General features: G+C 47.5%; 1 protein-coding gene across 1 annotated transcript; it reads left to right on the top strand.

Annotated features, from left to right (window-relative positions):
- Positions 1–456: 456 nt before the first annotated feature.
- On the top strand, positions 457–23,045 carry LOC144598633 (nuclear receptor subfamily 0 group B member 1-like). Its single transcript, XM_078408843.1, has 2 exons — positions 457–1,003; positions 22,774–23,045. Exons 1-2 carry the CDS (start codon positions 457–459, stop codon positions 23,043–23,045), a joined length of 819 nt encoding a protein of 272 aa, XP_078264969.1.
- Positions 23,046–24,804: the final 1,759 nt, after the last annotated feature.

The following is a 24,804-nucleotide window of genomic DNA, read 5'->3' as shown; positions in this document are numbered from 1 at the left end:
GTGTGTGCACAGACTGACCACATATACATGTGTGTGTGGACAGAACGACCCCATGTACATGCCTGTGTGTGGACAGACTGACCCCATATACATGCCTGTGTGTGCACAGACTGACCCCGTATACATGCCTGTGTGTGCACAGACTGACCCCATGTACATGTGTGTGTGGACAGACTGACCCCATATACATGCCTGTGTGTGCACAGTCTGATGCCACAGACATGTCTGGGTGTGTACAGTCTGATCCCATTGACCAGGTTTGGTGTGTACAGCAGTCTTGTACACCGAGTGCTCTGTATTAGTCGGCGGACGCCATCTGCCGCTGTCGCCGCCCGCAGTGGGTGTTTCTCCAGGAGGAGGAGGAGGAGGAAGGGGAGGGGAGGGGGGGTCGGACAGACCGCTATAAAGGAGCTCGCAGCCCGGGGGAGCCTCGCCGTGAGCCGGAGTTGGGCAGCGATGTCCAGGGCTTGCGGCACTGTGTGTGAGTGCAGGAAGGGCCGGGCTCTAAGCAACATCTTGTACAGTCTGCTGCAGAGCGAGGAGCCGGAGCCGGAGACGGAGACATCGCTGTCAGCCGCTGTGTCCCGGGGCTGTGCCTGCCTATCCCGGCGCAGACTGGTGCTGAAGTGGCCTCATATCACCTGCGCCGAAGCCTCCGCCGTCCTGGCCAAGACCCTGGCGTTTATCCAGAATGTGCCCTGCTTCCATGCATTGCCCGGGGGAGACCAGATCACCCTCGTGCGGATGTGCTGGGCACCGCTCCTAGTCATAGGACTAGCGCAGGACAAAGTCGACTTTGAAACGGTGGAGATCACCGCCACCAGCATTTTACACATGATTTTAACCAGCGGACCCGCGGACACTCACAAAGAGAGCGGGGATCTTCACTCGGCTTCGGCAGCCGACATCCACACCATTAAACGGTTTCTGAACAAGTGCTGGACCCTGGATATAAGTCCCAAAGAGTACGCCTACCTGAAAGGGACCCTTCTCTTTAACCCAGGTCGGTACTTAATTCACAAATAAACTCAGATAGAATGGTTCCAAAATGTTTTCAGATGCTCCCGTGTTAAATTATTTTCATTGCAATTTATTATATATTTTTTACATCGTGAAACAAGTGGCTCAATGTTTCTTCTTCTCCATGAACTTTAAAAGTCTGCTTACCTCAACTTCCACTCACCTCTGCGCATCATGCAGTGTAAATTTAAAGGATAACCGCAAAATCAGCACCGCAGTTCATAAATTAATTAGTGATCGGAGCAGAATTGGGCCATTCAGTCCATCATGTCTACTCCCCCATTCAATCATGGCTGATCTATCTTTCCCTCTTAACCCCATTCTCCTGCCTTCACATCCAGAACCCTGACACTCGTACTCCAAAGAGGGATAGTATTCGGGGGTCGGTTTCTCATTACTTACTATTGCCACAATTTGGAATATAACTCGAGTTGAGCGTTAATTCAAACAAAAAAAACATTCTCATCTCGACCGAGGATGCACTAAAGTAGCTTATCATTTTACTTTGGGCAAACGTGTACGTACAACAATGAAAGGAATGACCAACTACCGTGTTACTGTGGGATTAATATTGGCCGGCCATTATTCCATTTCAAATCATCTGACTTTCAGAGATCAACGCCACTAACGCGGTAGCTCGGTTTAATCACCCCTCCCTAGGTTACATGCACAAGTGTGTAGAAAGGAACTGCTGCAGATGCTGGTATAAGTCGAAGATAGACACAAAGTGCTGGAGTAACTCAGCGGGTTCGGCAGCATCTCTGGAGAAAAAGGATGGTGACGTTTTGGGCCCGGGCCTTCTTCAGGCCAGCTGACAAAATACGTAGAAAGGAACTGCAAATGCTGGTATAAGCAGACAAAATGTGCAGAAAGGAACTGCAGATGCTTGTATCAGCAGACACGTGGGTGGAGTGCCCAGTTGTCCGGAGTGGATTTGAAGTCTGTTGTCTACTGATTCAGACATACCAACGAGACAAGTGAGCCAATACTGAAATTTCAGTTCTGTTTAAATCATGTTTAGGTTCCCCCTCAAAGCTCAAAATTATGGTAGAATTGAAGGGAAACTTGGGCTGCAATTTATGATCCTAAATTAGCTTTCAATGTTTTACAGTGTCGGAAGGAACTGCAGATGCTGGTTTAAACCGAAGATAGACACAAAAAGCTGGAGTAACAGCAGGACTGGCAGCATCTAGGATAGAAGGAATGGGTGACATTTGGGGTCGAGACCCTTCTTCAGACTAAAAGTCACGGGAAAGGGAAACGAACGATAGAGACGACGATGCAGAGAGATAAAGAACAATGAATGAAAGATACGCTAAAAAAATAACGATGATAAAGGAAACAGGCCATTGTTAGCTGTTTGTGGTATTGATTTACACAATATTTTACACCTGTGCTGGAAGAGGATGTTGTACATTGATGCACCTGATGATGTCTGCATTTATCGAGGACGGCACTGGGAGCCCATGAAGGTACAACAGGAAAGCCCTGAGGTTGAGTTATCATAGAGTGTCCTAGATGCTGGCAAACATAGAAAATAGGTGCAGGAGGCCATTCGGCCCTTCGAGCCAGCACCGCCATTCATTATGATCATGGCTGATCGTCCCCAATCAATAACCCGTGCCTGCCTTCTCCCCATATCCCTTGATTCCATTCGCCCCTAGAGCTCTATCTAACTCTCTATTAAATCCATCCAGTGATTTGGCTTCCACTGCCCTGTGTGGCAGAGAATTCAATAAATTCACAACTCTCTGGGTGAAAAAGTTTTTTCTCACCTCAGTTTTAAATGGCCTCCCCTTTATTCTAAGACTGTGGCCCCTGGTTCTGGACTCGCCCAATATTGGGAACATTTTTCCTGCATCTAGCTTGTCCAGTCCTTTTATAATTTTATATGTTTCTATAAGATCCCCTCTCATCCTTCTAAACTCCAGTGAATACAAGCCTAGTCTTTTTAATCTTTCCTCATATGACAGTCCCGCCATCCCAGGGATCAATCTCGTGAACCTACGCTGCACTGCCTCAATTACAAGGATGTCCTTCCTCAAATTAGGAGACCAAAACTCTACACAGTACTCCAGATGTGGTCTTACCAGGGCCCTTTACAACTGCAGAAGAACCTCTTTACTCCTATACTGAAATCCTCTTGTTATGAAGGCCAACATTCCATTAGCTTTCTTCACTGCCTGCTGTACCTGCACGCCAACCTTCAGTGACTGGTGTACAAGGCCACCCAGGTCTCACTGCACCTCCCCCTTACCTAACCTAACTCCATTGATCCAACATGATAATGCAGCTACTAGTCTGTGACTCCATAACTCCAACGGGAATATAACATGTCGGACCAGGCTCTGACCAACGTGTGAACATGGTTCTCAAGCTAAATAAATAAACGGGAATCTCATAGTCATACAGCGTAGAAAGTGGCCATTCAGCCCATCTAGCCCATGCCGGCTAACATGCCCCATCTACATTAATCTTATGCTTGACCCATAACCCTCTAAACCTATCCTATCCACATACCTGTCCAAATGATGTAACAATAGTACCAGCCTCAACTACCTCCTCTGACAGCTCTTGTACCCATCACCCTTTGTGTAAACAAAAGTTACCCTTCAGGCTACTATTAATCTTTCCTCCTCCACTTAAACCTATGTCCTCTAGTTCTTGATTTCCCTACTCTGGGTAAAAGACTGTGTATTTACATGATCTATTCCTCTCATGATCTTGTACACCTCTATAAGATCACCCCTCATCCTCCTGCTCTGCAAGGAATAAAGTCTTAGTCTGCTCAACCTCTCCCTACAACTCAGGCACTTGAGTCCTGCAAACACCCTCTTAAATCTTCTCTGCACTCTTTCCAGCTTAACAACATATTTCATAAAACACGATGATCAAAACTGAACACGTCCACTGAAATGTGGCTTCACCAATGTCTAATACAACTGTAACATGACCTCGCAACTTCTATACTCAATACTCTGACTAATGAAGGCCAATCTTTCTTGACCACTCTATCTACCTGTGATGCCACTTTCAAGGAAACACAGTATGTACCTAAATCTTAGATCTCTCTGTTCTACAACACACTCCAGAGCCCTCCCATTCACTGTATAGGTCCTGCCCTTGTTAGACTGCCCAAAATGCAACACCTTGGACATCTGCATTAAATTCCATCAACCATTCCTCAGCTCACCTGCCCAACTAATCAAGATCCTGCTATAATTTTTGACACCCATCTTCACTATCTACAATACCACCCACTTTGTTGTCATCTGCAAACTTGCTAATCATGCCTTGTACATATCTTCTAAATCATAGATATAGATGACCATCAGCAATGGGCCCAGCACCAAACCCTGAGGCACACCACTAGTCACAGGGTGTGATTAGGTTAAGTGAGATTACCTAACTCGTCAGATTAAGTTTGTTCTCTAGAATATTCTACACTCTTTCATTGCAAGTACCAAATGTAAATGGTAATTCAATATGACCACTGTTTGATTTTAGTCTGGCTGTTCATAGAAATGCAGTAACAGAAATGCAGTAATCTATTACCTATTCACACTTCTTGCACCTTACCTCCTTTGGAAAATAAAGTTGTGGAAGTCGTCATCACTTCTTGGTATTTCTGAGACTGGAAATGACCATGGGAGGGATGATGCTGTCTAAGATGACTATCTGAATTAGCCCCATTAGGTCTTTGGTAATGATATGGTGTCCATGCCGACCAAGATGTCTATCAGAGCCAGTCCCATTTAGGTGTTGGGTAAGGATATCATAAGTATATTCAGAAGAGATATAGTTTGTTCATCTGTTTTAAGTTTTGTTAAATATTGTCACGTGTACCAAGGTACAGTGAAAAGCTTTTGTTGTGTACTAGCCAATCAGCGGAAAGACAATACATGATGAAGGGAAAAACGTGAATAATGTTTAGTGCAAGATAAAGCCAGTAAAATCTGATCAAAGATAGTCCGAGGGTCTCCAATGAGGTAGATAGTAGTTCAGGACTGCTCTCTAATTGTTGGTAGGATGTTTCAGTTGCCTGATAACAGCTGTGAAGAAATTGTCCCTGAATCTGGTGGTGTTTGTTTTCACACTTCTATACCATTTGCTCGATGGGAGAGGGAAGAAGAGGGAGTAGCCAGGGTACGACAGGTCCTTGATTATGCTGCTGGTATTGCCGAGGCCGCATGAGGTGAAAATGGAGTCAATAGAAGGGAGGATGGTTTGTGTTGGTCTGGGCTGTGTCCACAATTGTCAGCAATTTCTTGTGGTCTTGGATGGAGCCGTTCCCAAACCAAGCTGTGATGCAGCCTGATGAAATGCTCAGTGAGAGTTGTTGGGAATATGCCGGACTTCCTAAGTCTTCAAAGGAAGTAGCGTCGTCGGAATGCTGTTAGGATTGTGTTAGAATTGTCTCTCCAGCTGCTCAAAACCTTTCCAGCATTTTGCAACTCAATAGAAGCACCAACCTGTCACCAGTGAACTTGCATCCCCGGCAACAGTCCATTCCAGTGAGAGCTGTGGACTTTATTGGTGGCCAAGCCATTGGATTCAGTATCCACCCACTCTAACAGTACACTGTGCCTTTGTTAATGACAGAAGAACCTATAGCATGGAGATCACTGTGGAGTTCCCTCCCCTGCAGCCTCTACCACTGAGGATGTGCAGAATCTCAATGTGAGGGAACATCCTTGCCTGCAGTTAAAATTAGGCAGAATCTGCATTTCTGAAGTAAAACTAGAAATAGCTGGAAACACTCAGCAGATCCGACAACGTCCGTGGAAAGAGAAACAGAGTGAACTTTTCTGTACAAAGAATGCAACCTTGTTTGGTAATAATCCTTCCCTTTCCACAGATGCTGCCTAGCCTGCCGAGTGTTTCCAGCATTTCTTGTTTTGCAAGTTTCACTTCAATTCTCACATTCTCCTTTCTTGGAAATATCACTATCATTACACGTGATTGGGTTTACAGGGAAATAAGTGATGGAGTAAGACTGGGATTGCTCAGAGCTGGTTGCGACTCAATGGACTAATAGTGTCCTTCTATGTCACAAAAAGAGAAAATATGAGATGAGATAAAGAACCCCCTAACTTCTTATGATTGGTCTTAGATCCTAAGAACTAAGACGTGTATTTGCAATTTTCTTTTTCATAGAGTCAGAGTGATACAGCATGGAAACAGGCCCTTCAGCCCAACTTGCCCACACCAACCAACATGTCCCAGCGACATTAGTTCCACATGCCTGCGTTTGGCCCATATCCCTCTAAACCTGTCCTATCCATGTACCTATCTAATTGTTTCTTAAACGTAGCTATAGTAGCTGTCCCAACTATTTCCTCTGGCTGCTCATTCCATACACCAACCAACCTTTGTGTGAAAAAGTTGGCCGTTAGATTTCAATTAAATCTTTTCCCCTTCACCTTAAACCTATGTCCTCTAGTCCTCGATTCCACTACTCTCGGCAAGAAACTCTTGTGTGTCTAGCCAATCTATTCCTTTCATGATTTCATACACGTCTATAAGATCACCCCTCATCCTCTTGCGCTCCAAGGAATAGAGCTCCAGCCTACACAATCTACCCCTGTAGCTCAGTCCCTCGAGTCCTGGCAACATCCTCGTAAATCTTCTCTGTGCCCTTTCTAGCTTTGAGTGATTAAAATTCAGGGGTTAAAATTGGAGAAATGTAGGTATTCTAGAAGATTGCAATGCTGGATGAGATGGAAGAGGTGGTAGGAACAAGGTAATTGAGGGAATTGAAAACAGGACTGAGAATTTAAAATAACATGTTTCTTAACTTCAAATAATGACTGCATTATTTAGTTTCGTTTATTGCCACGTGTACATTGAAAAGCTTTTTGTTGCATGATAACCAGTCAGCAGAAAGACAATATACCATTACAATCAGGCCGCCAGTGTACAGATACATGTTAAAGGGAATAACATTTAGTGCAAGGTAAAGTCTGATTAAATGTAATCCAAAACTTTTCAATGAGATAGATGGTGCGTCAATTGCATGGTTCCACTGCCTGATGATGGATGGAAAGTAACTGTCCCAGAATCGGGAGGTGTGTGTTTTCACAATTCTGTACCTCATGCCTGATGTCCCTCGACTCTGCCCAGGGACCCCAAAGGTCCTTTCAGGTTAGACAGAGGTTCACTTGCACCTCCTCCAACCTTATCTACTGTATCCGTTGTTCGAGATGTGGACTCTTATACATCTACGAGACCAAATGTAGACTGGGCGATCATTTTGCTGAACACCTTAGCTCAGTCCGTGTGAACCTACCTGATCTCCCAGTTGCTAAACTAATTCTCCTTCCTATTCCCACGCTGACCTTTCTGTCCTTCGTCTCCTTCATTGTCAGAGTGAGGCTAAACACAAATTAGAGGAACAGCACCTCATATTTTGCTTGGGCAGCTTACAGCCCCTTAGGACCCCCTCGGTCATGGCTGACCATGGATGATGCATCCTAGTTGGGTGCTTGTTCCACACCTTGGTTAGAGCAGCGTCTCTTGTGGCTTCTGGAATTCTTTGAGGATGTAACTAGGAAAATTGACAGGGGAGAGCTGGTGGATGTGGTGTACCTTGACTTTCAGAAAGCCTTCCACAAGGTTCCACATAGGAGATTAGTGGGCAAAATTAGAGCACATGGTATTGGAGGTAGGGTACTGACATGGATAGAAAATTGGTTGACAGACAGAAAGCAAAGAGTGGGGAGAAATGGGTCCCTTTCAGAATGGCAGGCAGTAACTAGTGGGGTACCGCAAGGCTCGGTGCTGGGACCACAGCTATTTCGGGGGCTGTGCGTGTCGTTTGCCTCAGTAGGGGTCGAGCTGCCTGTCCGTGGGTGGGGGGAAGAGAGGGGAAGTTTTGTTGCCTCCATCACAGTGAGGGGGTGTTTGGAGTCACTGTGATGGATGTTTGTGTTGGGGTCGGGTGTCCTGTGTTCTTTTCTTTTTTTGCTGTGTTTTGTGTGACTGCTGAAATTTCGCTCGGTGTTGTGCCGAGTGACAATAAAGTGTTGTTATGTTATGTTATGTTATGTTACAATATACATTAATGACTTGGATGAAGGGATTAAAAGTACCATTAGCAAATTTGCAGATGATACAAAGCTGGGTGGTAGTGTGAACTGTGAGGACGATGCTATGAGGTTGCAGGGTGACTTGGACAAGTTGTGTGAGTGGGCGGATGCATGGCAGATGCAGTTTAATATGGATAAGTGTGAGGTTATCCACTTTGGTGGTAAGAATAGGAAGGCAGAGTATTATTTGAATGGTGTCAAGTTAGGAAAAGGGGACGTACAACGAGATCTGGGTGTCCTAGTGCATCAGTCACTGAAAGAAAGCATGCAGGTACAGCAGGCAGTGAAGAAAGCCAATGGAATGTTGGCCTTCATAACAAGAGGAGTTGAGTATAGGAGCAAATAGGTCCTTCTGCAGTTGTACAGGGCCCTAGTGAGATTTGAGGAAGGATGTTCTTGTTATTGAGGGCATGCAGCGTAGGTTTACTAGGTTAATTCTTATCGAAATGTATAAGATTATTAAGGGGTTGGACTTGTTAGAGGCAGGAAACATGTTCCCAATGTTGGGGGAGTCCAGAACAAGGGGCCACAGTTTAAGAATAAGGGGCAGGCCATTTAGAACGGAGATGAGGAAAAACTTCTCAGTCAGAGAGTTGTGAATCTGTGGAATCTGTGGAATTCTCTGCCTCAGAAGGCAGTGGGGGCCTATTCTCCGAATGCATTCAAGAGAGAGCTAGAGAGAGCTCTTAAGGCATGGACTACATATGCCAGACGGGAGAGAAGACTCAATACCTACCACCTTAGAAGCATCGGCCGTATCCTGAGTATATCTTGGCAAGACACAGTGTCCAACGCCAAGATTCAGTCTCGCGTTGGCCTTCTGAGTATGTACACTCTACTCGGGCAGTGCAGGCTGCGGTGGCTGGGCCATGTCCACCGCATGGAGGATGGCCGTGTTCCAAAAGACATCCTTTATGGAGAGCTGACATCTGGGACGAGAACTATCGGCCGCCCCCAGCTACGTTATAAGGATGTATGGGCGGCACGGTAGCGCAGCGGTAGAGTTGCTGCTTTACAGCGAATGCAGCGCCGGAGACTCAGGTTCGATCCTGACTACGGGTGCTGCACTGTAAGGAGTTTGTACGTCCTCCCCGTGACCTGCGTGGGTTTTCTCCGAGATCTTCGGTTTCTTCCCACACTCCAAAGACGTACATGTATGTAGGTTAATTGACTGGGTAAATGTAAAAAATTGTCCCTAGTGGGTGTAGGATAGTGTTAATGTGCGGGGATCGCTGGGCAGCGCGGACTTGGTGGGCCGAAAAGGCCTGTTTCCGCGCTGTATATATATGATATGATATATGATATGATGTCTGCAAGAGAGATTTGAAGGCGCTCGACATCGATGTGGAGTCCTGGGAGAGCCTTGCAGCTGACCACACGAAGTGGATCAGTACCCACAACCAACATCTCAAAACGGGGAAAGAGAAACTGATGAACGCAGCGGCAGACAAGCGGGCATGCAGAAAGGAGCGCAGCAACTTCAACAGACCAGAGACCACACACAAATGCGACCTTTGCAACAGAAACTGTCACTCCCACATTGGTCTCTTATAGACAATAGGTGCAGGAGTAGGCCATTCGGCCCTTCGAGCCAGCACCGCCATTCAATGTGATCATGGCTGATCATTCTCAATCAGTAACCCGTGTTGTGTATTCATGCCAATACACAAGTGTTGCAACTCATAGTTTTATTTGTACTTAAGCGGAGGTAACAATAAGTGCTATCGTCTTCACAGTCTGGTCGCGGTCTGCCTGCAAGGCAGCGACCGGCAGCGTACATAGTCAAGGTGGGAGTGAAGATCCGAACTGGATCGTATGTGGAATGTGCAGCATGCATAGTGAATGTGATGCTATATATATATATAGTGAAGGTGAACTAGCATGCACAATCTACATCCTTCCTCTCAAGGAAAGAATACATAATAAAATAAAGATACAGTAGTCGCCGTGGCTCTTATAATATATATCACCGCTCATGTGCGAAGGGCATAAGTACCGGTAAACTGATATTGACAAAGGCAGTCCAAACATAGCCCATTGAATGTCACTCAAAGTTCAAGTGTTAGGCCTGGTACTTCACGGTGGGCCGGCAGGCACGACCTGCACGTGTACGGTACAGTCCCGCTGGAGACGAGACCGATGGAACCGGCCCCAGAGAGTGCGGTGACATTGCTGGCGATGGGATGGGAGACAATGGCGGGAGGTGAGGTGGCGAGGCCACAGGCGAGGCCGGAAGGGCTGACAGACTGGGCAGCGGAGGCATAGACAGGCCGGTGTCCCCAGAGGGGTGCGGGTGGGTTAAACTTGAGTGGTCGGGGAGGAACAGATGTGGTGCCGGTTCGCACACTGGCAGGATGTGCTGTCGGTTGCGTCTGTAAATTCCGCCGTCGGCTTCGACTAAATATGAACGAGGCTCGGGCGCTGGCCGAGATATCACCCCCAGGCGGTCGTGACCCTTTTCGGTTCGTAGGCGGACCACCTGACCGTTAGCCAGTGGTGGCAGAGGCCTGCTCGTCTTGTCGTACCAGCGTTTTTCGATGTCACGTTTCCGTTGCAGCTGGGACTGAACATCAGATGGAAAGCGAACTTGTGGCTCCAGTGTATGTTTAGCAATGGGTAAAGTGGTTCTCGTCTGCCTGGACATTAGGCGTTGCGCGGGTGAACCAAGGATCGGATCGCGGGAGATGTTCCGCAGGTTTAGTAGGTCGAGGAAAACGTCTGATACCGCTCTGTGGGAACGTTCCATTACCTGCTTGGCACTCCGGACGGCACGCTCCGCTAGCCCATTAGACTGAGGGTACTCGGGGCTACTAGTGATGTGGCAAAAGTCCCAGCGTGCAGCAAATTCTTTGAATTGGAGGCTGGAGAATTGGCTGCCATTGTCGGAGAGTAGGCGATGAGGAGCCCCGTGGACGGAGAAATGGCGTGCAAGCTTCTGGATCACTGCCGCGGAGGTGAGGCTCGGGAGCAGATCGATCTCAAACCACCCGGAGTACGAGTCGACTATGACTAAGTACCGCTTCCCATTCCACTCAAAAATGTCAGTTGCCACGATGGACCACGGGAGGTCAGGAACCGGGTGTGGAAAGAGCGGCTGTTTCTGCTGGTGCGGCGCCAGGCTGTTGCACACTGCACAGGACTCTACTTTTTGACGAATATAGTCAGACATTCCAGGCCAGAAGAACAAGCTCTTAGCTCTCGAGATCGTTGCTTCTGTGCCTGGGTGTCCCCCATGGATGCTGTCGAAGTACTTGCCATGTAAGGAGGCAGGAATCACAGGTTTGTGGCCCTTTACGACAACACCACCCTGCACGACGAGCTCATCGCGGACAGAGAAGAAGGGCTGTAAGGCAGCCGGCAGTCTGTTCTGCTTGACCGGCCACCCATGTCTTCTGACAGAGGATAGTGCTAGGAGGGTGTCGTCGGCGGCAGTCTGGGCTGCCAGGTCCTCCAGGCAGGACGAGGGGACGTAGGAGACCATCATGACGGCAAACTCGTCTCCTGACAAAGGAGAGCCGCAGGTTGCCCGCGGAGCTCGAGAAAGGGTGTCCGCCAGGTGCATGTCCTTGCCCCGCTTGTAGACTAGAGAGATGTCATACCTCTGAAGCTGCAGCATCATCCGCTGGAGCCGCGCAGGGGCGGCGTGTATTGGCTTGCTTACAATGCTAATGAGTGGCTGGTGGTCTGTTTCGATCGTGACCTTCTTGCTGAAGATAAAATCATTGAATTTTCTGCAAGCGAAGACGACCGCTAGCAGTTCTTTTTCGATTTGCGCATATCGTTGTTCGGTGTCTGTCATAGTACGAGAGGCGTAGGCAACCGGTCTGTGGCCGTCACCGCTGTTTTGAAGGCAGACGGCACCCAGTCCATACTGCGAGGCATCGCAGGACAGCGTGACAGGCAGCTTGACATCGTAGTATGCGAGAGTGGGGGCACATCTGTTGTTTCAGAGTGTCGAACGCTCTCTGTTGCTGTTCATGCCAGCCCCAAACAGTGTCTTTGTGAGTTAGTAGGCGTAAAGGGGCAGATATTTCACTAAAGTTCGGGATGAATTTTCCCAGGTAGTTGACCATCCCGAGAAAGCGCTGCAGACCGGTCACATCGGAGGGCGCTGGCAGTTCGTTGATCGCGATCGTTTTAGATGGATCGGGTTTGAGACCGGCGCTCGTGAATATGTGGCCCACGTAGTTGACTTCGCTCACCCGGAAATTACACTTAAGCGGGTTGAGCTTGAGATTGATCTCTTTGGCGCGGTCGAGGACTTTCTTCAGATTCGCGTCGTGGTCCTCGACATTCTGACCGGCGACGAGGATGTCGTCAACCACAATCGAGCAGGGGTATCCGGCAAATAGCTGTTCCACGGTGCGCTGAAACACCTCGCTAGCTGAGTTTATGCCGAAGGGCATACGTAAAAATTTGAAACGTCCAAACGGTGTACAAAAAGTGGTCAGGTTGGAGGAGTTGTCATCTAGCGGAATCTGCCAGAAGGAGCTTTTTGCGTCGAGGTCGGAGAAAACTGTCGCCTTGCCCAGTTGCGCTGCGACATCTTCCACCGTGCGCATGGGATAGTGTGGCCGTTTAATGGCGGTGTTTAAATCCCTGGGATTAATGCAAATCCGTATCTCCTCCGTGTTTTTTTTAGAGGCAACCACCATGGTAGAGACCCAGTCTGACGGGTCCGTGACAGGGGCAATCACTCCCAGATCCACCATCCTGTTGAGTTCACTCAGCACGCGGTCCCGCATAGCATGGGGAATCCGGTGGGCGGGACGGACGACCGGTAAGACCTCTGGGTCAATCGTGATCTTGTACGTGACCGGGAGCTTGCCGAGCTTGTCGTTAAAGAGCTCACCATACTGCGAGAGGAATCGCTGGGCGGGGGCATGTGCAGAAGCCAGTTGATGGACCACCGAGTCGAAGGCAACCAAGCCTAAGTCGAGGCAGGCAGCAATGCCTAGCAGGGAAGGAGTGTTTTCCCGGACAACCAAAAAAGACAGTTTGTGAACCCGGGACGCTAGCTGGCACTGCAGCTCAACAGTTCCGACGGGCTTTGTGTGGAATGTGCAGCATGCATAGTGAATGTGATGCTATATATATATAGTGAAGGTGAACTAGCATGCACAATCTACACCCCGTTCCTGCCTTCTCCCCATACCCGCTGACTCCACTATCCTTAAGAGCTCTATCTAGCTCTCTCTTGAAAGCATTCAGAGAATTGGCCTTCACTGCCTTCTGAAGCAGAGAATTCCACAGATTTACAACTCTCTGAGTGAAAACGTTTTTCCTCATCTCCTTGGAGACCAAAACTGCACACGGTACTCCAGGTGCAGTTTCACTAGGGCCCTATACAACTGCAGAAGGAGCTCTTTGCTCCTATATTCAACTCCCCTTGATATGAAGGCCAACATGCCATTGGCTTTCTTCACTGCCTGCTGTACCTGCATGCTTCCTTTTCAGTGACTGATGCACTAGGACACCCAGATCTCGTTGTACGTCCCCTTTTCCTAACTTGACACCATTCAGATGATAATCTGCCTTCCTATTCTTACCACCGAAGTGGATAACCTCACACTTATCCACATTAAACTGCATCTGCCATGCATCCGCCCACTCACACAACCTGTCCAAGTCACCCTTCAACCTCATAGCATCTTCCTCACAGTTCACACTGCCACCCAGCTTTGTGTCATCTGCAAATTTGCTAATGTTACTTTTAATCCCTTCATCCAAGTCATTAACGTCAATTGTAAATAGCGGCGGTTCCAACACCGAGCCCTGCGGTACCCCACTAGTCACTGCCTGCCATTCTGAAAGGGACCCATTTATCCCCACTCTTTGCTTTCTGTCTGCCAACCAATTTTCTATCCATATCAGTACTCTACCCCCAATACCATGTGCTCTAATTTTGCCCACTAATCTCCTATGTGGAACCTTGTTGAAGGCTTTCTGAAAGTCAAGGTACACTACATCCACCGGCTCTCCCCTGTCCATTTTCCCAGTTACATCCCTGAAAAAATTCCAGAAGATTAGTCAAGCATGATTTCCCCATCATAAATCCATGCTGACTCAGAACGATCCTATTACTGCTATCCAAATGCTCTGCAATTTCTTCTTTTATAATTGACTCCAGCATCTTCCCCACCACTGATGTCAGTCTAACTGGTCTATAATTTCCCGTTTTCTCTCTCTCTCCTTTCTTAAAAAGTGGGATAACATCAGCTACCCTCCAATCCACAGGAACTGATCCTGAATCTATAGAACAATGGAAAATGATCACCAACGCATCCATGATTTCTAGAGCTACCTCCTTAAGTAGCCTGGGATGCAGACCATCAGGTCCTGGGGATGTATCAGTCTTCAGTCCCATCAGTCTACCCAACACTATTTCCTGCCTAATGTGAATTTCCTTCAGTTCCTCCGTCACCCTGGGATCTCTGGCCACTAGAACATCTGGGAGAGTGTTTGTATCTTCCTTAGTGAAGACCGATCCAAAGTACCGGTTCAACTCGTCTGCCATTTCGTTGTTCCCCATAATAAATACCCCTGCTTCTGTCTTCAAGGGACCCACATTTGCCTTTACTATTGTTTTCCTCTTCACATACCTAAAGAAGCTTTTACTATCCTCCGTTATATTATTGGCTAGCTTACCTTCGTGCCTCATTTTTTCTCCCCGTATTGCCTTTTTAGTTATCATCTGTTGCTCTTTAAAAGAGTCCCAATCCTCTGGCTTCCCACTCTTCTTTGCTGTGTTATACTTCTCTTTTATTTTTATGCTGTCCTTGACTTCCCTTGTCAGCCACGGGTGCCTCTTACTCCCCTTAGAATCTTTCCTCCTCTGTGGGATGAATTGATCCTGCAACTTCTGCATTATTCCCAGGAATACCTGCAATTGCTTTTCCACCGTCTTCCCTGCTAGGGCATCCTTCCAGTCAAATCTGGATTTCATGCCCCTGAAATCCCCTTTGCTATACTGTTATACTGACACTTCCGATTTTCCCTTCTCCCTTTCCATTTGTAGATTAAAACTTATCATATTATGATCACTGCCTCCCAATGGCTCTTTTACTTGAGTTCCCTTATCAAATCAGGTTCATTACACAACACTAAATCCAGAATTTCCTTCTCCCTGGTAGGCTCCAGTACAAGCTGTTCTAAGAATCCATCTCGGTGATGGTGGAACCGAGGTAAATGAACTGATGGATGCATTGAGTTCGCATTCGTCGATGGTGATGAAACAGTCGTCTGTTTCCTGTCCCAGGACGTTTGTCTTCTTCAGGCTGATGGTCAGCCCGAGTCCTTGCAAGCCCGATAGAAGCGTTCCATCAGTGACTGTAGTTCCTGTTGGGTGTGGGACACAACTGCTAGGTCATCGGCGAACAACATGTCCCTGATGAGAGCTTCACGTACTTTTGTCATGGCTCTGAGGCGGGTGAGGTTGAAGAGCTTGCCGTCTGATCTAGTACGCAGGTAGATCCCCTCTGTTGCGGTGCCAAAGGCATGTTTCAGGAGCAGAGTGAAGAAAATCCCAAAGAGTGTGGGAGCGAGGACGCAGCCTTGTTTGACACCAATGCGGATGTCGAAGGGCTCTGAGAAACTGCCATTGAACAGCACTGTCCCCTTTGTGTTGATGTGGAAGGATTCTATCATGCTCTGCAGCCGATGGGCAGCCGATCTTTGGGAGAGCCTTGAATAGGCCATCTCTGCTGACGAAGACGAACGCCTTGGTGAGGTCAATGAAAGCAATATACAGGGGCTCTCTGGAGCTGGCAAAGGGAGAAGACCATGTCTACTGTTGACCTTCCAGCTCAGAAACCGCACTGTGACTCGGGGTAGACACGTTCTGCCAGCTTCTGTAGGCGGATCAAGATGACCCGAGCAAAGACCTTGCCGACGATGTTGAGGAGGGAGATGCCTCTATAGTTGATGCAGTCACTTCTCTCGCCCTTGTCCTTGTAGAGTGTAATGATCGTGGCATCCCTCATGTCCTGCGGTACAGCTCCTTCTTGCCAGCAGTAGCAAAGGAAGCAGTAAGGTAGCCTTGCAGTGCTTGATCAGGTCAGGGGGAATCCCGTCACTGCCTGGGGCCTTGCCTGAGGCCAGGCTGTCAATGGCCTTGCTGAGCTCTTCTACCGTCGGCTCTCCATCTAACTCATCCATGGTCGGCAGGCACTCGATGGCATCAAGGGCTGAGGAGGACACAGTGTTCTCTCTCGAGTAGTGGTCGGAGTAGTGTTCCACCCATCTGCTGGCAGTTGTCTGTGATTACTTCCCCAGTGGAGGATTTGAGGGGGGCTGTCTTGGTCTGGACTGGTCCTAATACCTTCTTAATGCCATCGTACATTCCCCTAATGTTCCATGTTATGGCGGCCGTCTGGATGTCCTCACTAAGCTGTGTCCAGTACTCATTGGTGCAACGCCTGGCAGTCTGCTGAGCCTTGCTCCTGGCAGCCATGAGGATCTGCAGGTTCTTCTCGTTGGCTGACCGTTTGTACTGGGCTAGGGCGGCGTGCTTGGCTTCGATGACGGGAGTCATCTCGGTCGACTTGGCCTCCAACCAGTCGTGTATCTTTGAGAGCTTCTTCCCAAAGCTAGCCAAGGCTGTGCGGTGCATGGTCTCCCGCAGAGTTTCCCACTTCTCTGTTGCAGTCTCCAGGACGCGAGGTGCCAAGTTCTCGCTCAAAAGCCTCTGCAAACTGTTGCACGAGGTCTGGATGGGGCATCTTGCTGACATCGATGTGGGGCTTCCCCTGCTTCCTGTTATGGTAGAACCTCTTTGGTTGCAGCCTGATCTTGCAACACACCAAGGAGTGGTCTGTGTTGCAGTCCGCACTGTGGTAGGAGCGTGTGTGGAGGATATTCTTGAGCGCGGCACGTCTGAAATCCAGTTGATGCCAATGCTTTGAGAGTGGGTGCCTCCAGGAAACCTTGTACTGGGGCTTTGTCTGGAAGTATGAGCTGGCGATGCACAGGTCATTGTAAGTGCACAGCTCGACCAGCCGCTGTCTGTTCTCATTCATTTTGCCAGTAGAATGTGTAGTCCTTCTCCTTCAGTGAGCCCGAGTCTGCCAGCCTTGTTTCCTGAAGGGTGGCTATGTCTACGTTGAGTCTCTTGAGCTCGTCGTTTATGACAGCTGTTATCCTGGAATCGCTGATGTCCTGTGGGTTTCCAGAGAGGCCGGTGATCATTGTCCGGACATTCCACATTCCCAGTTTTAGAGCTGTTCTTTTGTTGGCAGGTGTGATGGTTGCGATCTGCTGTTCGGATGGTTCCTAATCCCCGTGCACCCAGTGAGGATAGCAGACCGTGGCACGACAGCACCTTATTGGCTGGGGGCTGCCCAGCTTGAGGCGGGCGGTAGCTGTCCAGTGAAATCCAAAAACCCCTCCCACTGTCGGGAGCAACCCCTGGCACCTCGCTTTACGCCAATCTAGTGATGACTTATAACCAGTAACTGTTGCTCCCCGTGTTGTGTCGATGTCGCAAGCGAAACTGGAGTGTCCTCTCCAGATTATAGGTGTAGGTTACAGCCCAGTGTATGAAATAATGGTTTCTCAAACTTCAAGTAACCCCGGCATTCCCTCTCTTTCCATCCCTCCCCCACCCAAGTCGCACCAGCTTCTCATTTTCACCTAATAAGCGGCTAACAATGGCCTGTTTCCTTTATCATCGCTACTTTTTTGCATATCTTTCATTCATTGTTCTTTATCTCTATATCATTGCCGATTTCTCTCATTTCCCTTATCCCTAACTAGTCTGAAGAAGGGTCTCGACCCGAAACATCACCCATTCCTTCTCTCCAGAGATGCTGCCTGACCCGCTGAGTTACTACAGCATTTTGTGTCAATCTTCACCATGGAACAATGTTTACCTCTGAGGTGAGGAAACTTTTTCACCCAGAGAGTTGTGAATTTGTGGAATTCTCTGCCACAGAGGGTAGTGGAGGCCAAATCACTGGATGAATTTAAGAGAGTTAGATAGAGCTCTAGGGGCTCGTGGAATCAAGGGCTATGGGGAGAAGGGAGGCACGGGATACTGATTGTGGATGATCAGCCATGATCACAATGAATGGCGGTGCTGGCTCTCTTTTCCGAGCCATTCATTTGTACTGATTCGTGGCCACAGCTAAAGTTTCTACCCTGCCCTGAACATAGTCTTCCCTTTGCCTCAAGTATTCATTCACCTTTCAAAGGTAAAATAATTTTTGTCTCTTTAATTGCAGCAAGTTGTATTTTTAACATGTTGCAGGTTGCTGTCAGGTATAAACTGATATGCTGATGACATGCCTACTTCCAATGTTTCCTTCTGACATACAGGGAAGCTATTTGACCCATTGAGTCGACATAACTTCTTGGAGCATTCCCGTCAGTCCCACTGCCCTACTTACTTTTTCCTTAACTTATTCTCCCTTCCTACACATTTATTCTCCAACATGTCCATTCACATTTCCTTGGTTCTAGCACCAGCCACTTCCATTCAGTGTACAGTAGCCAATTAACTTGCAAATAGCACACGTCCTTGGTGATACATTCTTCTCAGTATCATTCTCAAAAGCAAGCATTGTGGGAGACCAAAACAACACACGTCTGGACACAAGATCGCCATTTAAACTCTGTATTTTAGCAAATGCGCAGGCACAGCTTTACCATATTGTTGCATGTATACATCACATATCTCCCCCCTTAGAATTGTGATACTTTTCTTCCATCTAAAGCATACAAATATGTATAAAACAATCCAATATCATAATGATCTTTATATCCATTATGTTTCCAAAGTATTTTTCTATAACAAAACCCAATTTAAGTAAGTCCAAAAACATGCATCATTTTGTATCCAATTACAATCCAAATCAAAGTTTACATATCCAATTCTTATTTTGAATGTGAGTATCATCTTCAATGTAACGCCGAAAGAGTATTCATGCTACAATCCTTTCCATTAATGATAACCCAACTTTTCGTGGTGTTTACATTGTCCATATAACCGAGTCCGTATAGTCAAGTCCGTTGTCAAAATCCGTAGTAATCCGGTCGCTTCCTATCTGGCTTTGGGTACTGCTTACGCCCTGAATTGCTTTCTTCATTGCGCTCTGATGTCGCGTCCTCGACGGTGTCATCGTGGTTGCTTTCGTCGAAGTTTTCATGTGCAACGCATCTTTCGTTGACGTCTTCATCGCGCACTGTGGGCGTACCCCTGTCGAAATCTATCGAATCGTTGGTTGTGGGAGAGTCGATTTCACGTTTCAGAATCTGGTCTGCGTGACGTTTCCAGATTTCTACCCCGTTGACGTGAACCTCGACCTGGTATGAGACAGGACCTAGCTTCTTTGCGATGCGTCCTGGTAACCATTTCTCCCCTCTCGCGCACTAGCACGCTCTCTCCCTCCTCAAATTCTCGAGCTGGTCATGGTGCGAACACGCGACGGAGTGATGGGCGATTTCTCCAACTCGTTCATCAGAAAGACGATTTCTCCTGATATTGGCGCTTGCGATACCATCGCTCGTCGTGGGAGTCGGCTAAATGCGTCTGCATTGACATTGGCTGAGCCCGGTTTGTACGCGATGTCGTAATCGTACGCTGCCAGTGTTAGCGACCAGCGAATCACTCGCGGCGAAGCCAATAGCGGAATGGCCTTGTCGTTACTGAACAACCCAAGAAGCGGCTTGTGGGCGGTGTTGATTATGAATTGTCGTCCGTACAAGTATGTGTGGAACTTCTTGACGTCTAAGACTATGGCTAGACCCGCCTTATCCAGCTGCGAATAATTGCGTTCGGCGTTATTCATACTGCGTGAAGCGTAGCCTATTGGCATTTCCGTGCCATCTTCCATGACGTGTGCCAGTACTGCCCCTACTCCATAAGGGATGGCTTCGCAGGAGAGAATGTGCGGCTTGTTGCTGTCATAGTGCGTTGGAACTTTGGACGATTTCAGGCTTTGCTTAGCTTGTGCGAACGCATTCCGCTGAGCTGGTCCCCAGTGCCATCGAACCGTTTTGCGCAGCAGTTGATGAAGCGGTTCGAGCATGGTTGAGAGATTAGGCAGAAATTTGCCGTAATAGTTCAGCATCCCAAGGAACGCCTTCAGTTCTCTGACGTTCTTCGGTTCAGCCAGCTCATCGATGGCTTTGACTCGTTCATCCACTGGCTGCAGCCCTTCAGCACTCACCTTATGGCCCAGGTATTGGACTTCATTGACAAGAATGGCGCATTTTTCCCATTTCAGTCGTAGGCCTGCATCTTGGAACCTGCGGAGGACTTGTTTGTGGTTGTGGAGGTTGTCTTCCTCGGAACTACCTGTGACGAGCAGATCGCCCAGATACACAGCAACTCCAGAAATCCCCGCCAGAAGATTGTCCATTGTACGCTGAAATACAGCCGGTGCTGTTGAAATACCAAACGGCATTCTGGTGTATTGGAACAAACCGCGATGGGTATTTATCGTCACCAGTTCACGGGATCTGGACGACAAAACCAACTGCTGGTAAGTGTGCGACAGGTCAAGTTTGGTGAACTGCTTCCCCTTCACCAGCTTCGTAAACAACTCATCAATCCGAGGTATCGGATACGTATCAGATCGAGCTGCTGTATTCACCGTTAACCTGTAGTCTCCGCAGATTCTCACGCGACCGTCTGCCTTGTCAAAGACTCCAAAGACGTACAGGTATGTAGGTTAATTGGCTGGGCAAATGTAAAAATTGTCCCTAGTGGGTGTAGGATAGTGTTAATGTGCGGGGATCGCTGGGCGGCACGGACTTGGTGGGCCGAAAAGGCCTGTTTCCGGCTGTATATATATGATATGATATGATATGATAATGGAGACAATCGGTGCCGCCCATTTCGAGTGTTGAACGGGTTCTATGATTTTCTCCTCCTGTAGCCGATCTAATTCACGGTCAACGCGATCGCGACGGGCCCGCGGCACTGGTCGAGCCTTGATGAATTTCAGTGGGTCGATGTAGATGTCGACTTCGACGCCCTTGAGCGTCCCGTGTTCCGCTTTGAAGAGGTCACCGTATTTGGAGAGGAGGCTCTGCAGGCGGTCGTTCACGTTGACCTGGTTCACCTCCTGCCAGTTGAGTCGCAGAACTTTCAACCATTCACGGCCCAGTAGATTGGCCCCGCCCCCTTTGCTAACAGCAGCTTGAGCGTCGCTGTTTGCTGGTTGTGAGAGACGGGCACCGAACATTCTCCCAGCAATTCCACTTTCTCTCCAGTGTAGGTACGGAGAACCACGGTGCTATCACGAAGGTGTCACCTTTCACCTTTTCGCCACTGGTCCTTCCATGTCTCTTCACTGATAAGCATAACTCCAGCTCCGGTGTCGATTTGCATGGGGATAGTCTTTCCCCCCACACACATGTCCACAGTGAAAGGAGTAACTTTCTTTTCACTTTTAGTATGATAAAGACCATACACATCACCTTCCTCGGTCAGTTGGTGGCTTTTTTCCGTTTTTCCGGCTGACTGCTTTTTCTGCTGTTTTTTCCTTCCACTCTGAGCATTTTTCCCACTCGACCTGCACACCCGTGAGAAATGCCCTTTTTTCCGCAGTTGAAACACTCCACCTGTTTCGCTGGACAGTCGTTCAGGTCAGCGTGGGGAGAGCCACCACAGTGATAACACAAAGATCCTCTTACGGTTCCCCGCTTGGGCTGAACACTGTGAGGCCCCCTTGATTTTGCGATTATGTTTATCGCTTCACTGGGCTTTTGTTTCCCGTCATGGAGATCAGCCGTGTTGCGGTCTGCCGTCTCCATAGACACCGAGTGCCTTGTCGAAATCCAGCGTGGCTTCCGACAATAATCGACGCTGCATGCGGTTATCATCAATCCCACACATCAAACGACCACGTAACATTTCATTGAGATTCGAACCATAAGCACAATGTTCAGCGAGGTGATGTAACTCAGCCACATAATCAACGACTGACTCACCCGGTTGACGATGACAAGAGTTGAATTTGAAACGCTGGACAATGGCCGACGGTTTCGGGACCTTGTGATTCGTGACTGTTGACACAATCTCAGAATATTCGACTTGCCCAGGTTTCTGTGGAGCAAGTAAACTCGAGATGAGTCTGTACGTTGGTCCTCCACACTCGGAAAGCAAGATGGCCCTCTTCTTTCCCGCATCTGTAATGTCGTTGGCTAGGAAGTAATGTTCAATGCGCTCGGCATACTGCACCCAGTCGCCCTGTGCAACATCAAATTCCCCTATTGAGCCAAAAATAGCCATGGTAGCCACAACAGCAAGTTACCAGGCGAAACTTCAAAACAAGTTTATCCTCGTCGCCAATTAATGATACGTTCTTCTCAGTATCATTCTCAAAAGCACGCATTGAGTGGGAGACCAAAACAACACACGTCTGGACACAAGATCGCCATTTTAACTCTGTGTATTTTAGCAAATGCAAAAGCATATTGTTGCATGTATACATCACATAGCAGCTTTACCATATTGTTGCACGTATACATCACACTTGGGATATTACTTGCATTATTATTTTAAATTGTTATCTCCTTGTTGCAAGAAAATGCAAAATAGAAACCTTTTAAACAAAGCTTTACTTGCATTTGAAGTCTGTTCAAAGTCTAGTTGTTTCTCAATGACTCGGATTGCATGTTACTCTGTTGGACGCTCACACTTTGCTGTTTTCACTTTTAGAGCTTCCAGGACTACACTGTGTCGGGTACATCCAGAGTCTTCAGCAAGAGGCACGTCTAGCACTCAAAGAACATGTGAAAAGCACTTGCATGCAAGATCAGAGTCGCTTCTTCAACCTCTTCATTGCACTTTCTATGGTCCACTGCATTAGTGCGGGTGTCATTGTTGAACTGTTTTTCAGACCCATCGGTAACATCAATATAGATAACAAGTTGGTGGACATGCTCTGTGTCGACCGCAAAGCTCAAGCTGCTGAGAAAATCAGCACATAGTAAAGGTCGCAGCTGTCCAATTGCAGATATATAAATAATTTGTTTTTTTGCAAACAGTACTGTAGTAAAATATACAGGTATATTGCTATTCTTGCACAATTTGATTTGTTATAAATAAATGGTGTCGTATGATATCAATGAAGTTGTTCGAGCTCTTGCAAACTTGCTCAATTTTCAACTGTGGCATGGTCCTTGTCTGATAACTGCACAGGAATATGGAATGTTCTATGACATTACTTTCCTAACCCTTTGCCATCTTCTACATCCATTATGTGGCCATTTTAATGAGCTACACAATGAAGCTTGAAGAAGGGTCCCGATCCAAAACGTCACCTTTCCATTTTCTCCAGGGATGCTGCCTGACCCGTTGAGTTACTCCAGCATTTTGTAACTACCAATGAAACTTGACCTTGAATCTCACTTATAAAATGCTGTCTGCTAGAGGATAATGGACAGCTCGGTGAATAACTATAGTATACGGCTGCTTGCTCCATTGTATTCCATGCTCTGAGGGTAAAATAACGATATGTATTATGTGAACTTGAGGAGTCAACAGCAATATTCAGTAAGTCAATTAGAAAGATTTTAAAGTTTGGAAATAGACCAGCCCCTCAGGTCTATGCTGTTAACATGGACTGATTTCACAATCACCTTACCAAATTTTCTACAGGCACTCCCATATTACATAGAACATAGAACAGTACAGAACGGGATTGAGCACTTTGGCCCTGAATGTATGTGCTGGACCCGATGCCATGTTAAACTGATCTCATCTGCCTGTACATGATCCCTATCCCTCTCTTACCTGTACTTCCCTGGTTATCTAAAAGCCTCTTAAATGCCACTATCATATCTGCTTCCACCACCAACACTGGCAATATGTTCCAGTCCCCCACGACTCTGTGTTTAAATAATAATTTGCTCTGCATGTCTCCAATAAACTTACCCCCTCTCACTTTGTAACTGTGTCCTTGAGGTTTGGACATTTCCACCCTGGGAAACAGGTTCTGACTGTCTACACTATCCATGCCTCCCATAATTTTATGTACTTTATCAAATCTCCCATCAACCTCTGATGTTCCAGAGAAAACAATCCAAATCTATCCAGCCTCTCCCTGTAGCTGAAACCCTGTAATCCAGGCAGATTTCTGTCAAATCTCCTCTCCAAAGCTTCCATCTCTTTCCTGCAATGGGACAACCAGAACTGTGCACAAAATTGCAAAAGCAGCCAGCCAAAGTCCTATAGAGCTGCACCATAATTTTCTGACTCTTATAGTCAATGAAGGCAAGCATACCATGCAGCCTTTTTACCTGTGATTACCTATCTACTTTTGCTGCCTCCTTCAGAGAAACATAGAAAAACATAGAAACATAGAAAATAGATGCAGGAGGAGGCCATTCGGCCCTTCAAGCCAGCACCGCCATTCATTGTGATCATGGCTGATCACCCACAATCAATAACCCGTGCCTGCCTTCTCCCCGTATCCCTTGATTCCACTAGCCCCGAGAGCTCTATCTAACTCTCTCTTAAATTCATCCAGTGATTTGGCCTCCACTACCCTCTGTGGCAGAGAATTCCACAAATTCATAACTCTCTGGATGAAAAAGTTCCTTCTCACCTCAGTTTCAAATGGCCTCCCCTTTATTCTAAAACTGTGGCCCCTGGTTCTGGACTCCCCCAACATTTGGAACATTTTTCCTGTATCTAGCTTGTCCAGTCCATTTATAATTTTATATGTCTCTATAAGATCCCCTCTCA

Source organism: Rhinoraja longicauda, chromosome 12 (assembly GCF_053455715.1).
Source record: "Rhinoraja longicauda isolate Sanriku21f chromosome 12, sRhiLon1.1, whole genome shotgun sequence".
Taxonomy (NCBI): domain Eukaryota; kingdom Metazoa; phylum Chordata; class Chondrichthyes; order Rajiformes; family Arhynchobatidae; genus Rhinoraja; species Rhinoraja longicauda.
Note: the sequence above shows the minus strand (reverse complement) of the source record. Positions and strands in the feature narration are given on the sequence as shown.

What these genes read in the sequence shown, in the direction of transcription:
- LOC144598633 (XM_078408843.1), top strand. Translation starts at nt 457, where the DNA reads ATGTCCAGGGCTTGCGGCACTGTGTGTGAGTGCAGGAAGGGCCGGGCT. An exon ending in GACCCTTCTCTTTAACCCAG is followed by an intron (nt 1,004 to 22,773) that starts GTCGGTACTTAA and finishes TTTCACTTTTAG; the next exon opens with AGCTTCCAGGACTACACTGT.